Source organism: Morus notabilis, unplaced genomic scaffold, assembly GCF_000414095.1.
Source record: "Morus notabilis unplaced genomic scaffold, ASM41409v2 Scaffold1089, whole genome shotgun sequence".
Lineage (NCBI taxonomy): Eukaryota > Viridiplantae > Streptophyta > Magnoliopsida > Rosales > Moraceae > Morus > Morus notabilis.
Genome location: NW_010357297.1, coordinates 79,687 through 94,031, shown reverse-complemented (window position 1 = coordinate 94,031; position 14,345 = coordinate 79,687). Strand labels below are relative to the sequence as shown.

Sequence of the window (14,345 nt, the reverse complement as noted above, 5' to 3'; positions counted from 1 at the left end):
TAAAATAAACACGAGCCAAAAATATCTGTTTGTCGGGTCAAGAAAGCAACAAAAAGGATACAAAATCAGGAAATATCTAGAAGGAAGGGATCTTCAAAATCCCACGTAGGCATCCGTTGTCCTTATCCAAATACTCCAATAGAAAACAGACACGTTTCCATAGAGCCCATAACCGGGTCCCACCGCCCCTGGTTTTCTCTGTAAAAAAGTATTTCCATTATCTACTTATGCAGCCTGTCTGTTTCCTACGATAATTCTCCGCTCTCATCAAAGCCCCCCACTTTCCTCACCCCACCACCACCACCACCAAGCTATATCAATATATACATGTATTTGTGTGTGTGTGTGTATATTTATACGTACGCAAACACACAAGTATAAGAACCAGCCTTACAAAATACAAAGAATACTAGTAATTTGTTTTGTGATGAGCTTGTGATACGCGATTATGGTGATGTACCAGGCAGGGTCAAGGTCGGTGCAGAGGATGAAAGATGAGGTTTCCAAGGCTCTGAGAGATTCATCAGCGTCTTCTACTTCTTCAACTTCTTCTTCTTCTTCTTCTTCTTCTTCTTCTTCTTCTTCTTCTAAGAAGGCGAGCCTTTTCTCTGGAGCGCTTGACCAATCGATCAATATTAATGGTACGGCCGCCAAAAACGACAGACTTAAGCAGGCCGAGGAGTCTCTCCGGACCGTCATGTACTTGAGCTGCTGGGGTCCTAATTGAACGATCAAGATCACGTGCCTTGTATATGTTAATAGACAATATATATACCTGATCAACGTCTTTTTCTCATTATAAGATTGATTTGTACAAAAAAGTGACTTGCTAACTGTAAGTAATTGTGAATTTCAGCTGTGAATACTTTTTTCTCCTGTGCGTGTAATGTATCTCCTAATCCCAGCAAATAGATTTTGATACCTTAGTCGTACGGGGTGCTAATAACTTTGCTTGTTTGAAGATCAATATTTGGTCGTTTTTGTTTTTGGGTTTTTTTTTTTCCTCTGTAAAATATGTTGTGGTTTTTGCTGTTAGGGTTAGGTGTTGTTAAATGGTTGAGTTTGATGAGAAGGTATTGTAAAATGTTTTCAACAAAATAAACAAGCTGTTACCGTGAATTCAGTAGTTCCCCCATTTTCGTTTTTAGTTTTTAGTTTTCTATTTCTGTACTGTAATTTCTCAGACAAAAATTTAAAATTAAAAAAAAAAAAAAAAAAAAAAAAAAAACGTTTTGTGGTAAAGGATGATATGCTCAATTATTAATTGGAAACGCAAATTTTAATATGCAAGTGCAAGGAACAAATTAAAAAAAAAAAAAAAAAGTGTAAAGAACAAGTAAAGTGTTGGTGCAGCTTTCCACAATAAGTTCTTTGGTAGCTCCGCTTGTAGAAGACACTCTAGACAAACGGTCATGAGATTAATATTTTGGTAGACTAATAATAGTAGTAGTAAAAAGAAGTCCCCTTCATGAGAGATTTTATATACTATTTATAGTGTGAGTGACTTGATCAACCTGTTTAGTTTGTTAATTCGAATTTTTAATTTGAGTTGTGATATAATATTATGTGAGAATTTTTTATTGTAGTAAAAAAAATTAGATGTGACTATTTCTGTAGTAAAAAAAATTTAGATGTGACTATTTTTGAGAGCTTTTTACTGTAATAAAATTTAAATTTTAAACTCGAATCAGCAAAAAAAATGGGGCTTAAATATTCTTAATTGTCTCGATCATAACAGGAAATAATTACATTCTCTTGAGATTAGGGTTTCCTAGCACATCTTCTTTAGAAGGTTTACAATAACGTCAGTAATATGAGTCACAATATGATAATATGACTTAAAAACGATACGAATTTTACGAGTTAAGATCGATAAAAAAGAAGTTTAGGTTAAAATTGAGTCGACGTGAAATTAACACGAAAAATACATATTAATTTTGAGTTGAACCCACCTAACTTAAATACGACACGAAACTCATAAAAAAATAAAAAAATATATATATATTTTTTATTTTATTATGAACTTGTAATATTATGATAGTTATAGTTAAAATTTTATATTATTATTTGATTAATTTTAATTGATGTTATTGTATTTTAGTGTGTTATGAATTTTAAATTATTTCTAATATGTTATAAATTAAATAAAAATATATAATTTTTGTGTCAATTTCGGATTCAAGAGTTAATTTCGTGTTATGGATTATTTTCATGTCGTGTCGTGTTAACCCGTAAAATAGTCATATTGTATTCGTGTTACGATTTTTAAAAAATTTCGTATCACATATCGTATTCAGATTGATTATAAATTTAAAAAAATGATTAAAAAATGATAAAAATATAATACGTGACACGAATTATCCCTCTTAATTTACAAAAGGAAACAAACGTTCCCTCCTGGATATGTGTCTTGTCCTCCTTAATTCCGTTACTACTTTACATGCGGCTTGTCTTGGTTTGTCATCCTAAGAAGGGGACACGTGTGGATCTTTTGGGAGTCTCACTCCCATTAGAATAAGTGTCGTTTTCCGTCTTGCTCTCGACCTAGGCATACACGATCGCGATCTCGATCACAATGTGCCAAGAGTTCTTTTAACGGTTTTGATCAAGTTTCCGTAATCAAGACATGAGCAATGTGGCACCTTCCTCGCTTGTTGGCGGAAAATCCCACAACACAAACTCACTCGGGTGCTCGAAGTACAGCCGAATCCTCAAAAATTGTTGGCAGGAAAAGGTTTCTAACCACATCTAGATCATATGATTCTTAGGAGAAAAAAGTTTTTTTTTTTTTTTTTTTTTTTTTTTTTTTTTGAAGTTTTGTAGGGAAGGGTTGTCGTGAAATGAGAGGCCCATTTAGCTGGTTTTTAGAAACCATCTTCTTTCCACCCACAAAAATAAAAAATAATAATTAAAAAAAAACTGATGACAAGTTGACAACTCTCTTCTTTCTTTTTTTTCTTTTTTTTTTTCCTTTCTTTTCAATCAATAATTTGCACCTTTTTTTCTTTAACTTGAGAAAGCAGCAATGTGTGTTGAACCTGATTCATTTATGTTATTATTTGTAAATGCACGGCTTAATCAAGTATAAAACTTAAGCAAAATATTTTCGCTCACTTGTGAGATTTTAACTCTGAAAAAAAAAACCCCCCTCAGTACTAGCTATGGCTAATGGCCTTGTAATTGACCTGAAATTGAAAGATTATAATATACATACCACATAGTAATAAAAATGGGCGTGATTTTTTTTAAACATAGAAACGCACAAAATTACGAACATATCAACGACAAAGATCTCATTTAACATCATAGTTTATAAGTGGATCCAGCTAAGTGATCCGAACAATTGCAGACTAAAAGAGATTTGTAGACACTTAAATATTGTATGTGCTTTAAAAAAAAAAAAAAACACACACCTATTTATTTCATATATTCAAACTCAAATTATTAATTCTGTTATAGTATTTTTTTTTTATAAAATTTTTTAATTTTTAAATATTAAAATTAACAATGATTTGAATATACGTTTAAAATGGGCTATAGAAACAAGGAAAATAGTATAAAATATGCTAATATGAAAAGCTTATGAAAGTATATATGCCAATTTTTAGTTATTGAAATTAATAGGTCATAACTTGTCAAGTTATGGTTCATAACCAGATAAGTTATGGATAAACTTGTCAAGTTATGGTTCATAGTCAGATAAATTATGGACAATTATGGACAATAACTTATCAAGTTATGGTTTATAACCAGACAAATTATGGACGAAAACAGTAATTTGACCTATTTATTAACTTATATAAATTATTAGCCTATTAATTTTAATTCATCTCAAATCTTGACATATTTCTCTCTTTCTCCCTAGAAACAAAGCATACAAAACCCAAAGACAAATCCATCACAAGGACCTTTGGAAAGGATATGAGACTTGCACCAAGACAATTTCCCCAAACAAGATAATGCTCTTGTTTCTATCCTCAGATTCTCCACCACACATATCACACATATTTTTCAAACACAAACCGATAAGCCTCTTTATGCTCTTTTCTTCTCTTCATCTCTAAGCTTCGTACATACCAGGCCCCTTAACTTGAAAGAAAAAACAAAAATATTTTTTTTTTTTGCTTTTTTTTTTTTTCCTTTTCTTTTTAGAGAAAAAACATGTTATCACTGAGACCTTGCAAGACCCATTGCCAATCAACATTTTTCTCTACCCCTTCTGAGCTTCAAAGACTAAAACAAACACAAACGATAAAATATTTTCCAAACAAAATGTTGGTCCAAAGAAGAAAACTAATTGGCATAAGAGGATGTGCCAGCGCTGGGCAAGGAGAAGGAGAAAATAAGAGCGAGAGGCGAAATTTCTTGAGCCTAGAAGAGGCAGGTTTAGTGGAAATGTCTGGCCTCAGCACTCACGAGCGATTTCTTTGCCGTTTAACGGTATAATATAATTGTTTTATTTTATCCCTCCCTCTCTCTGTATATTAATTTTATGCCATGCAATATGTTTTATATATATGCCGCATATCACAATTGAATCGTTTTTATGTAGTTTTTGTTTAAATTTTTCAACTCAAATCTATGAAAATTGGCAGATATCGTCCTTAAATTTGCTAAGAGTGATATCAGAGCAAGAAGGATGTCCGATTGAGGAACTAAATGCAGGAAGAGTATGCGACTGGTTTGTCAAAGATAAGCTGAAGCGAGAACAGAACATCGATTCTGCTGTCCTTCAATGGGATGACTCAGAATTTCAATTTTGATCTTTTGAAAAAAAAAAAAAGAAAGAAAAAAAAAAAAGAAAGGGACAAAAAGCAACAAAAACAAAGTCCACCACTCTACTAGTTCTATTGAATTTTTGCCCTTGTAGTCCGTTTGAACGAGACCTTGATTTTTCTTTTTCGCACTTGATTTGGTTGTGTTTTGAACAATGAGTAAACGTGTAACGACCACATTATTTTATCATTGAATTGACTCGCATTATTTTAGAATTCAATTTTGTTGGGTTCGTTTGGTATGAAAATTTAAATCAAGGTGATTCTAATCATGATTTTAAAATTAAAATTAAAATTTATGATTTTAAATTTAAATTATAATTGTAAAATTATGATTCAGAATCAGAAATTTAAATCACTTTAAATCAAGAAATAGGTGATTTTAGAATCATAATTTGAGCTAGTTTAAACATCACATCAGATTCTGAATCATGATTCAGAATTATGATTCAGAATCATTCAAACTAAACACTGATTTTAAATCATGATTCAGAATCACTATAATTCTAAACTAAAATTAAAAATCATGATTCTAAATAACACACCCTGTGTTCATTGGGTAAGCAACCATCTTTAATATTAATGTACAGCTTTGTATGCAACTTGATCCTCAAGTTCAGTAGAGGCATATATGGTCTGATTCGGTGAGCGTATTCAAGACCAACGCGTAATTGACACTTACTGAGGTTCTCCTTTTTGGCTAAAGTAATATACTTTTTGTTCTTTAGACACTTAGACCAAATGCACATCCTCAAGATTTATCCCTCGCACCATAAATTGGAATGTAAATACCAACTTGGTTGCATCATGAAGCCTGAACTTTAACAGTTTTTTTGATAATTTAGACCTTGTACTTTCAATTTTGATCAACAGAACCCTCAATTCAAAATTTTGTTGCTATTATTGGCCATCGTTAATCAATAGACCAAAATGCTCCGTAACTATTGTAAGAGTAATTACTAATGATATCGACTTAAATCTCAACTCTTGTATACAAATTAATTTGCCATATGAGTTATTATCTTGTTGTTAGCATATATAATCTCTCATTATTAATTGACGTGATAATATTTTAAACGCTTATTATTATAAAAATGACAAGGCACATACAATATAGTTAGTATATAAAAGTTGGCATTTGAGTACGTGTCCTTAGCATTATTCTTTGTAAAAATAGTCTCAAAATTTTGTTCGTTGACAAATTGAATTGTAAACCTTTTAATCTTAGCAATTGGACCTTAATTTTTGTATATTAGTCAAACATTTGTTATCGATTGGACTAATTTGTTGAAAATTGTCAAATTTATCTAACTTATCAAGATTAAAAAAAAATGCGGATTCCCCTTGTCCGTGATGAGACTGCAATGATGCTTCTCAGCCAGTCAGTCTAAATATGGCTTAAGTCTGCTGTGACTTGGGCTCCCTTGATGCTAACAGACGAAAGCATAGGTTAAGTTCCTTCATCCCACCTGCGGTGTTAGCATATTCCTTTTACGGCGTTAAGTGAGAGCGTGAAAATATTATTAATTGTTTAAAAAAATAAAATTAGAATAGTGTATATATATAAATTATAGATCAATTTGTAAGTGAAACAAAAATTCATGATGCATCAGTACAATTTATTCCATCCTTTATCATTGTATAAACGAAAAAAAAATTAGCCAATAAATATGGGACGTCTGCAATCACATGTTTAACGTAGAATTTTATTCTTCACAATAATAGAGCGAATTAATATTAATTAAACTTGTTATTTGGACATTTCGTACATGAAATATGATCTTTATAATACATACGACAGTCCATTTAAGTTGATTAAATACATCTGTATATTTATGTACACATCTCGAGTCTTTAAACAAACGAAGTTCAAACTAGACTTATAGCATGTGTCATTTTCATTTCTGAATGCATAAACGAGAATTTTCACTTGTTTTCTAACGCACAAAATATATAATATATAATTATTTGGATATTTTTTGGGTTTCATGGCTACAGTCCTTTTAGTATTTAAAATTTCTTTAGTCCTTACCTAACCTCCAATCTTGCCTTGATTGCTCCCAATAATAATAACAATAATAAAGGAAGGATAATTCACGCACATTATATCGTGGGGTCTAATAGTTTAAATGTTGTTGCATCAACATGGAGGAAGAATAGTTGGAAGCAGTCTGAATTCTCAGGCCAAAACAACAGAAAATCTAAATTTTTCATCGCATTCACATTGGCCTCACTATGTATATACATTTCCATTTAGTCCGTTGATTCAAATTTTTAATTTAAGTTGAGATGTGATTTTATATGAGAATTTTTTACTGCAGTGAAAAAATTAAATGTAACTGTTTCTGAGAACTTTTTACTGTAATAAAATTCAAATTTTAAACTCAAATCGGTAAAATGAACATAATTTCAGAGAAAAAAAAAAACTGAACAAACATGAAATTTTATAGTGAGTACTTTTAATTTAAATTATCTATTTTATATATTTTTTAATTTAATACGATTTTAATTAAATTTAACTGTTAAAACAAACCTCACCGATAGAAAAGTAGAAACTCTGATTTGAGATTAATCAATGATTAAAACGAAACTAATCCCACCATAAAGAGTAAAAGCACCGATTTTTGAAAAGAAAAATAATAATACTAAATTAATAATGCCCCCAAGTCAACTATACTGAATAGTCCCACGTCAACGGGGTGTCCCTTCCACCCATTGACATCAAGGACACGGCAAAAAAATTATAAAAAAAAGTTGGAAAGAAAAAAAAAAGTAGAAATGCATATAAATGACGTCGTTTCTCTTTATGAAACCCAAAAGTTGAACATTGAACATAAAAAAAATAAAAAAAATAAAAAAAATAAAAAGACTCGGGCGTAACCGCAATTGGTCAAATACGATTAAATCCTTCCCCTGAGTTCCGACCCCTCACCAGAGCTCCGAAACGCAGCTTCCTAAAAAGCAACCCAACCACAACAACCCAACAAAAACAAAACCGACGGAAAACGTAATCCTCAGCTTGTCAAAATTCCCTTAGAGCTTACAAAACGACGCAGTTTTAGCTGCAAATGCTCTGAAGTTTCGGCCTGGGATCTCGAATATGGCCGTAGCTGACCGGAAATCATCATCGTCGTCGTCGTCGTCGGACAGCAAGCTCTGGGGATTCTTCTCGCGGCCGTTTCGTCAATCTTCGTCGTCGCAAACCGTCCACCACCACCACCACCACCACCACCACCACAGCCATCAATCCTCGCAGGTTGACGGTTCAATTCCTCACGGCTCCACTTCGGTCTCGTCGGTCGCAAGGTCGCTGCTTCCCACGCGCCGTCGTCTCAAGCTCGATCCTTCCAACAAGCTCTACTTCCCTTGTATGTCTTTTCTCCTTTTTTGTTTTTCTTTTTTACGCTTTAGAAAGTGTGTTTATTTATGGATCTTTTTGTGAGGATTTTCCTTTTGGTGTGTTCTTTTTTTAGTTAAGCGCGCGATCTGATTGATTTTGAGGCTTGATCTATTTTGGATTTGTTTAAATGTTCGATTTTGTGTGGTTTTTGGATAAATTTCTTACCTTAATTGGAAGAATTAGACGAAAAGGCTTGGCGTGCGATTCTGTTTGTAAGGAGAAATTGTGGCCTCTGCTGTTGAGAAACTTTGATTCGTTTTAATATTCTTTAAATTAGTTGATATCAACTATGTAGAAAGTTCGTGCTCTTTTTTTTTTTTTTTTTTTTTTAAGAATTTTATTTGGGTAACGATTTTACGGGAATTTTGTAATTCTTGACTTGATAAATGCAATCGGTAAGAATTCAGTTAAGATTTTCAAGAAATTTTGCGGTATGATTGATCTTATGGAGTTCGATATATGAGAATGGCTTTGTAGCTTGTGAATCATATTTCTGGAAAGTTCAATACTCTCTAACTTGAGAAGGAACATGGTCAGAACTTTGTTTATCTGTGATCGTTTTCACCTGCGTGGAATCAATGTTTTTCATTTTGCTATTTTTATTTATTTTTTTAATGTAAAATTTATTTCTTTTGAAGGTGAACCGGGTAAACAGGTCAGAAGTGCCATTAGAATAAAAAACTCAAGCAAATCCCATGTAGCATTCAAGGTACGAACTTAATTTAGATTTTGTATTTATTGTTTTTATTTCCTTGGCATTTTCTTTCCATTATCATGCCCTCATGGACATAAGAGACGTCGCACTTGCAGATACCTCTTTTTAGTTGAAATTGAAACAGCTTCCTGATTTAACTCTCTGATAGTTGTTTGCTTTCTTGCTTTAGTTTCAAACTACTGCACCGAAAAGTTGTTTCATGCGTCCTCCTGGGGCTATTCTTGCTCCTGGCGAGAGTATCATTGCAACTGGTAATATTCTTTGAACAACACTTGGCCCTGTTATTGGATTTGAAATTACAAGTGAAACAACCTTTGTCTTTCCATTCAATTATTGTTCAAGTTGTACCATGCCCATCTTTTAAACAAGATCTTCTTCTTGCTAAATGTATGGCAGTGTTCAAGTTTGTGGAACTTCCGGAGAACAATGAAAAACTGGTAGATCAAAAGAGCAGGGTCAAATTTAAAATCATGAGCTTGAAGGTGAAAGGACCAATGGATTATGTACCTGAGCTGGTGCGTTGCGTACATGTCCTCTTACTTTTTATAATGTTTAACATGGATTTGCATTTGGTCAAATTATCTGGACGTTTACGGTTTATATCATGGATCTTAGTACATTACTTTACAGGTGTGCGTGCATACACTATTTAACCTTTTCTCCATGTGCAATTCTCACTTGATAGACATGCATTTCTTTCTAAACAGTTGTTGGTATCTTGCTTGTAAAGAAGTCATAGTTCTTATAAGATTTTTCAACGGTATAAAGGTTCATTCCCATTCAAATTCTTAAATGCTCCTCTATGACCTGAGACTTCCATCCCTCTCAAATTCATGGGCATTCAGTTGCCTCTCCCCTGATTTGAGTTGGATTATCACGTGTGTTGCGTCTCGTGTTTTTATTGATGAATTTGATTTAATCTGAGAGATTCTCGCTTGATTGCTAATTAAAATCTCTTACATTTTCTTTCAAGCATCTGAGATGTTCTTTGTTGTGCACAGTTCGATGAGCAGAAGGAGCAAGTTGCAATAGAACAGATATTGCGGGTTGTTTTTCTTGATCCAGAGCGTCCTAGTCCGGTACAAATTGGTCTATAATTTCTTTTGCAAATGTCAAAATCATAAACATGATTACAAATGCATACTAAAGAGTTCTTTCTCTGTTTCTTCAAGACTCTGGAAAAGTTGAAGCGCCAATTAGCTGAAGCGGATGCTGCACTTGAGGCACGCAAGAAACCGCCAGAAGATGCAGGTCCAAAGATTATTGGTGAAGGGCTTGTAATAGATGAGTGGGTGAGTTTTGTCCTACAATTTACAAGAATTCCTTGTAAAATAACCAAAACCTTTCATGAAGTTCTTACACTAATATCTTATTGTAATGTATAGAAAGAGCGGAGGGAAAGATATCTTGCTCGACAGCAGGTCGAAGGAGTGGACTCGGTGTAAAGGCGGTGCTTCTTTCCTTGCGGGTGCTTTTTTCTGTGATTGGTTGAGAATCTATCTACTAATGAGAATCAGTCTCTATCATTTTATCTTTTCTTGTTACATGAAGAATGTTGTACCCAGAAACATGATTAGGAGGAGTTTACAATATATTTCGGTGTAAAAAAAAAAAAAAAAAATGAAAAAAAAAAAAAATGAACTAGAGAATCTCCCGTAAGTGGGGGGCACTCTAAACTTGGCTTGTTATACCTGCCTGTAGATAAGGTGATTTTGTTCCTTTCGTTTTCAGAAATAAGACTGGTCTTATGAGATGTAAATGACTGAATTGCCCTGTCAAATTTCTCAAGTGTTACTATCGGTAAAAATCAATCTTCTGTATTGGCTGATTTTGATTGTTCAGGTTTGGAGTTTGGACTTAATTTTTGTTCTCATCTACGTTTTTTTTTTTTTTTTTTTTGATAATTTTGTTCTCATTTACGTTATTCATTATTGACTGGATTCAAGTTTGCGCAGTAACTTTCCCTTTTTTTTCACGGTTTTCCCAAAAGTCCGATTGATTTATATTTGTTGTCGTTTCACTTTCACCTTCCATTTTCAGTCCATTTCACAGATGCCGTACCTCTGTCAATTTATATTTTGACATTTGTGTCGCTAAAAAAAAAAAAATCAAGTATTTATAGATTTTTAAGTGCCGAAATTAGAATTCATCAGATTTTTGGAGGCGTGTTTGGTGGAGCGTCTCTCTTGGTTGCTTTCTGAAAGGAAAAGCGTCACCAAACGCCACACTGACACCATTTATAAATATATTCTTCGACGATGCAATATCATTTTCAGTGAATATTAAATTGAGGTCCTTCTATGTGTTCTGCGTTTGTTCACAAATTTATCATAATTTTTATAACTTTATAACTTTATCATTTAAGGTTGCAGGTTTATAACGTAAACTTCACAGGTTATCATTTTTATGAAAATTTATAAATTTATTGTAATTTATATAACTATAATGTTTGAAGTTGTAAAATTCATAAATTATCGTATTTTTTAATATGGTGCTCCTAATTTTTCTCTCTAACACCATAGAAATTCCCAATTAAATTGATGTTGCACATTTGTATCCGGTCAAGTAACTATTATTATCATTAAAACCCAGTAACTTGGGACAAACAAGAATGACACAGAACCACATCGCCGCCTGCCCAAGGAGGTGTTACCTCTGCGTTCATTTTTTGTTATGTACCGGTAAAACTGCTAGCAACTGCCAAGAAGATCCCTTTGCATATATCATTAAGTCTCTGACCTAAAATAAAATAAAACCAGAAAAACGAAAACAGCTAAACCCCGCCAGCAGTAAAGCCAGAATCCATGGTCTATTCCACTGGTTTTGACCTTCGAGATTATCCACAACGCATAAACCGCTTTTTTCCAAGCCAACCGATTAGGCTCCTAAATTCCTATATATGTGTACATGCACTGATAAAAAACTTGAAAAAGTCTTTATCATCGGCACATTATTATTTCACTTGGGGAAGAGAATCAAAGAATGAGTTGTTCAAGCAGAGACAACGTAGCCACAATGGAAGGCCATAGAGATTACAGGTCCAAATGGAGTTATCGCCTTTCGTCAGTTCATAACAGCACGCAGATAAAGCACTTCTCAGGAAGCGGCGATTCAAGTACTAGTAATGGAGTTGGCGGAAGTGAGAGTGGAAAGCAGGCAGCTGCGGATTCCCTTCATAAAGTTATGTACTTAAATTGTTGGATACAAAGCTAAGCCACCACAAGATTCGACTGCAAAATTTTGTTGGCTGTGCCATAACACCTTTGTGTAAAATTTTGTATAGATCTGGGGATCTCAATGACTTGTCATGTAAAATTCTAGTTTCCTTCTCTGTACAATGAAATGCTGTATTATATCGTCCCTTGGTAAATTTTTTATTATATATATATCTTTTTGCTTCCTCATTTTCTCACTTCAAATTCATTTTCGTTTATTACTAATTTGAAGCTGCCATTACAAATGTTTAAATTTCGGTTCGGCTTAATTCAACATCTGATGGTCGCTTGGGCTTATGTGGGTATTTGGCCCAACCAAGGCCCCGTTTAGTATAAAGGTTCAAAACAGAGTGGTTTTGATTTTGAAATTAAAACAGGGTGGTTTTGTTTTTGAAATTTAGGAGACATTTTGATAAGGAAATTCATGCCATGATTTGAATCATGGTTTATAATTAGCTACAGTATTTTTTTTCACAAAAAATACACATAAATTGAAAATAATTTTAATCCATGATCCAAACGTCTCCTAAAACTGTGATTCATGGTTTGAACCTTGAACCATAATAATTGGAACTTTAGTTTGAACTTTTGTTTAGATGTGCTTTTTACTATTTGGTTTGAACAAAAAATGTGATTCCAACTGTTGTCTTTTTTTTGATGAGTTTAAACCATGACCAACACAAGAACCAACGGCCAAACACACGTTTGAGTTTAATTAACAAATATAATTCTTTATATAATTTAAAAAGCAACCAAAAATTAGAAGAAAAAAATGACCACTCTAAAATTATAATGAATATCAGAGAAGTTAAAGAGAAAAAAAGAAAAAAAATGGTTCACAAAGCCAAAAAAAAAAAAAAAAAATCAGGGGGGACCACTGTTTTCTACTGTGGTTTTGGGTTCCAACGGGCAAAAACAGGGAGGAGGGTGATTCCATAAAATCAGGGCCTCAAATGGTCCAAATGTCCCATCTGACCCTAACCCAAACTCAAGGTTTTGGGCTTCCAAACATAGGTTCTGTTATGGACCCAGGGTTAGAACCACCCAAACCCTTACACCAAATGCCCCCCAAGTTTCGAGATGCGCTTGGAGGCTGGAGCCCTATCAGATGATATGGCATAAAAAATTTAAATTTTAAAAAGGGAAATAATAGGAAATAGGCCAATATGAAAAGCTTAAAAAAGTATATAGGTCATTTTTTAGTTATAGAAATTAATAGGCCATAACTTGTCAAGTTATGGTTCATAACCAGATAAATTATGGACAAACTTGTCAAGTTATGGTTCATAACCAAATAAGTTATGGACAATAACTTATTAAGTTATGGTTCATAACCAGACAAGTTATGGACGAAAACAATAATTTGGCCTATTTATTAACTTATTTAAACTATTGGCCTATTAATTTTAATTCATCTCAAGTCTTGGCCTATTTTCCTCTTTCTCCCTTTAAAAAATTATGTTACAGTATTTTTTTTATAAAATTTAAATTTTAATTGAAATCACCTGATTTTGAACCCTCAAACAAAATAAACACTTTTAGTATCTCCTTACAACCTATTAAAATTTTCATTTTACTCGCATCTAACTGGCACATGAGTAACATGTGATTATTCTCCAAATATTCTAGGAGATTTAACAAAAAGACCTAGTTTGTTTGTTCTGTGGATTTGAATCAAAATTTAAATCTTTTTGTTATAATATTTTATCTCACATAAAATTTTAATTTATGTTTAAATTTATGAATCAAACAGAATAATTCTGTCAGATTAACATTGTAGTTTTGAAACGTTTACAATGACAGGTACCAAAATAGAATTTCATATATTTGTTGGATTAGAAAAACATTGTTCTGTCTTTGTAAATTGTGGCATCATTGTTTGATTCTGAACAGGCAGAAATTGGGAAGCAACAGCTAAGCCGCATAGAAAAGCCGGCTTTTAATTCTCATGTTAATATTATCGGACTTCTTGGATTGATTGCAGGTCGTTTAAACCAAATTTCCACTATAAATAGGAAGGATTCGTGGGAGAATTACAAATAACATAAATCACTCTCAAGGAAGAAAAACAACAAATTATTGATTAATAGAAGAAGATGGCCAACGCTAACACCAAAGCCATTACTTTATACTTGGTTTTGATGCTCTCTCTTCTCCTCACTTTCTCCATAGCTGAAAGCCGATTATTTGAGTGTAAGTCAGTTTAACAATTGATAATTAGTAATTAATATTCATAACAC

The 14,345-nt window shown here is 33.0% G+C and overlaps 3 protein-coding genes across 3 annotated transcripts; all 3 read left to right on the top strand.

The window, feature by feature from the left end:
• The first annotated feature begins 235 nt into the window (after positions 1-235).
• On the top strand, positions 236-1,119 carry LOC21386341 (putative uncharacterized protein DDB_G0271974). The gene has a single exon (XM_024168132.1). The coding sequence runs from the start codon at positions 449-451 to the stop codon at positions 725-727; it is 279 nt and encodes a 92-aa protein (XP_024023900.1). The 5' UTR covers positions 236-448; the 3' UTR covers positions 728-1,119.
• Positions 1,120-4,007: 2,888 nt separating this feature from the next.
• LOC21386340 lies at positions 4,008-4,973 on the top strand. Its single transcript, XM_010089615.2, has 2 exons — positions 4,008-4,440; positions 4,596-4,973. Exons 1-2 carry the CDS (start codon positions 4,162-4,164, stop codon positions 4,761-4,763), a joined length of 447 nt encoding a protein of 148 aa, XP_010087917.2. The 5' UTR covers positions 4,008-4,161; the 3' UTR covers positions 4,764-4,973.
• A 2,617-nt stretch (positions 4,974-7,590) lies between these two features.
• On the top strand, positions 7,591-10,527 carry LOC21386339 (vesicle-associated protein 4-2). Its single transcript, XM_010089614.2, has 7 exons — positions 7,591-8,143; positions 8,814-8,884; positions 9,060-9,141; positions 9,287-9,405; positions 9,892-9,969; positions 10,063-10,182; positions 10,276-10,527. Exons 1-7 carry the CDS (start codon positions 7,876-7,878, stop codon positions 10,333-10,335), a joined length of 798 nt encoding a protein of 265 aa, XP_010087916.1. The 5' UTR covers positions 7,591-7,875; the 3' UTR covers positions 10,336-10,527.
• Positions 10,528-14,345: the final 3,818 nt, after the last annotated feature.

What these genes read in the sequence shown, in the direction of transcription:
- LOC21386341 (XM_024168132.1), top strand. Translation starts at nt 449, where the DNA reads ATGGTGATGTACCAGGCAGGGTCAAGGTCGGTGCAGAGGATGAAAGAT.
- LOC21386340 (XM_010089615.2), top strand. Translation starts at nt 4,162, where the DNA reads ATGTTATCACTGAGACCTTGCAAGACCCATTGCCAATCAACATTTTTC. An exon ending in GATTTCTTTGCCGTTTAACG is followed by an intron (nt 4,441 to 4,595) that starts GTATAATATAAT and finishes GAAAATTGGCAG; the next exon opens with ATATCGTCCTTAAATTTGCT.
- LOC21386339 (XM_010089614.2), top strand. Translation starts at nt 7,876, where the DNA reads ATGGCCGTAGCTGACCGGAAATCATCATCGTCGTCGTCGTCGTCGGAC. An exon ending in CAACAAGCTCTACTTCCCTT is followed by an intron (nt 8,144 to 8,813) that starts GTATGTCTTTTC and finishes TTTCTTTTGAAG; the next exon opens with GTGAACCGGGTAAACAGGTC. An exon ending in CGAGAGTATCATTGCAACTG is followed by an intron (nt 9,142 to 9,286) that starts GTAATATTCTTT and finishes AATGTATGGCAG; the next exon opens with TGTTCAAGTTTGTGGAACTT.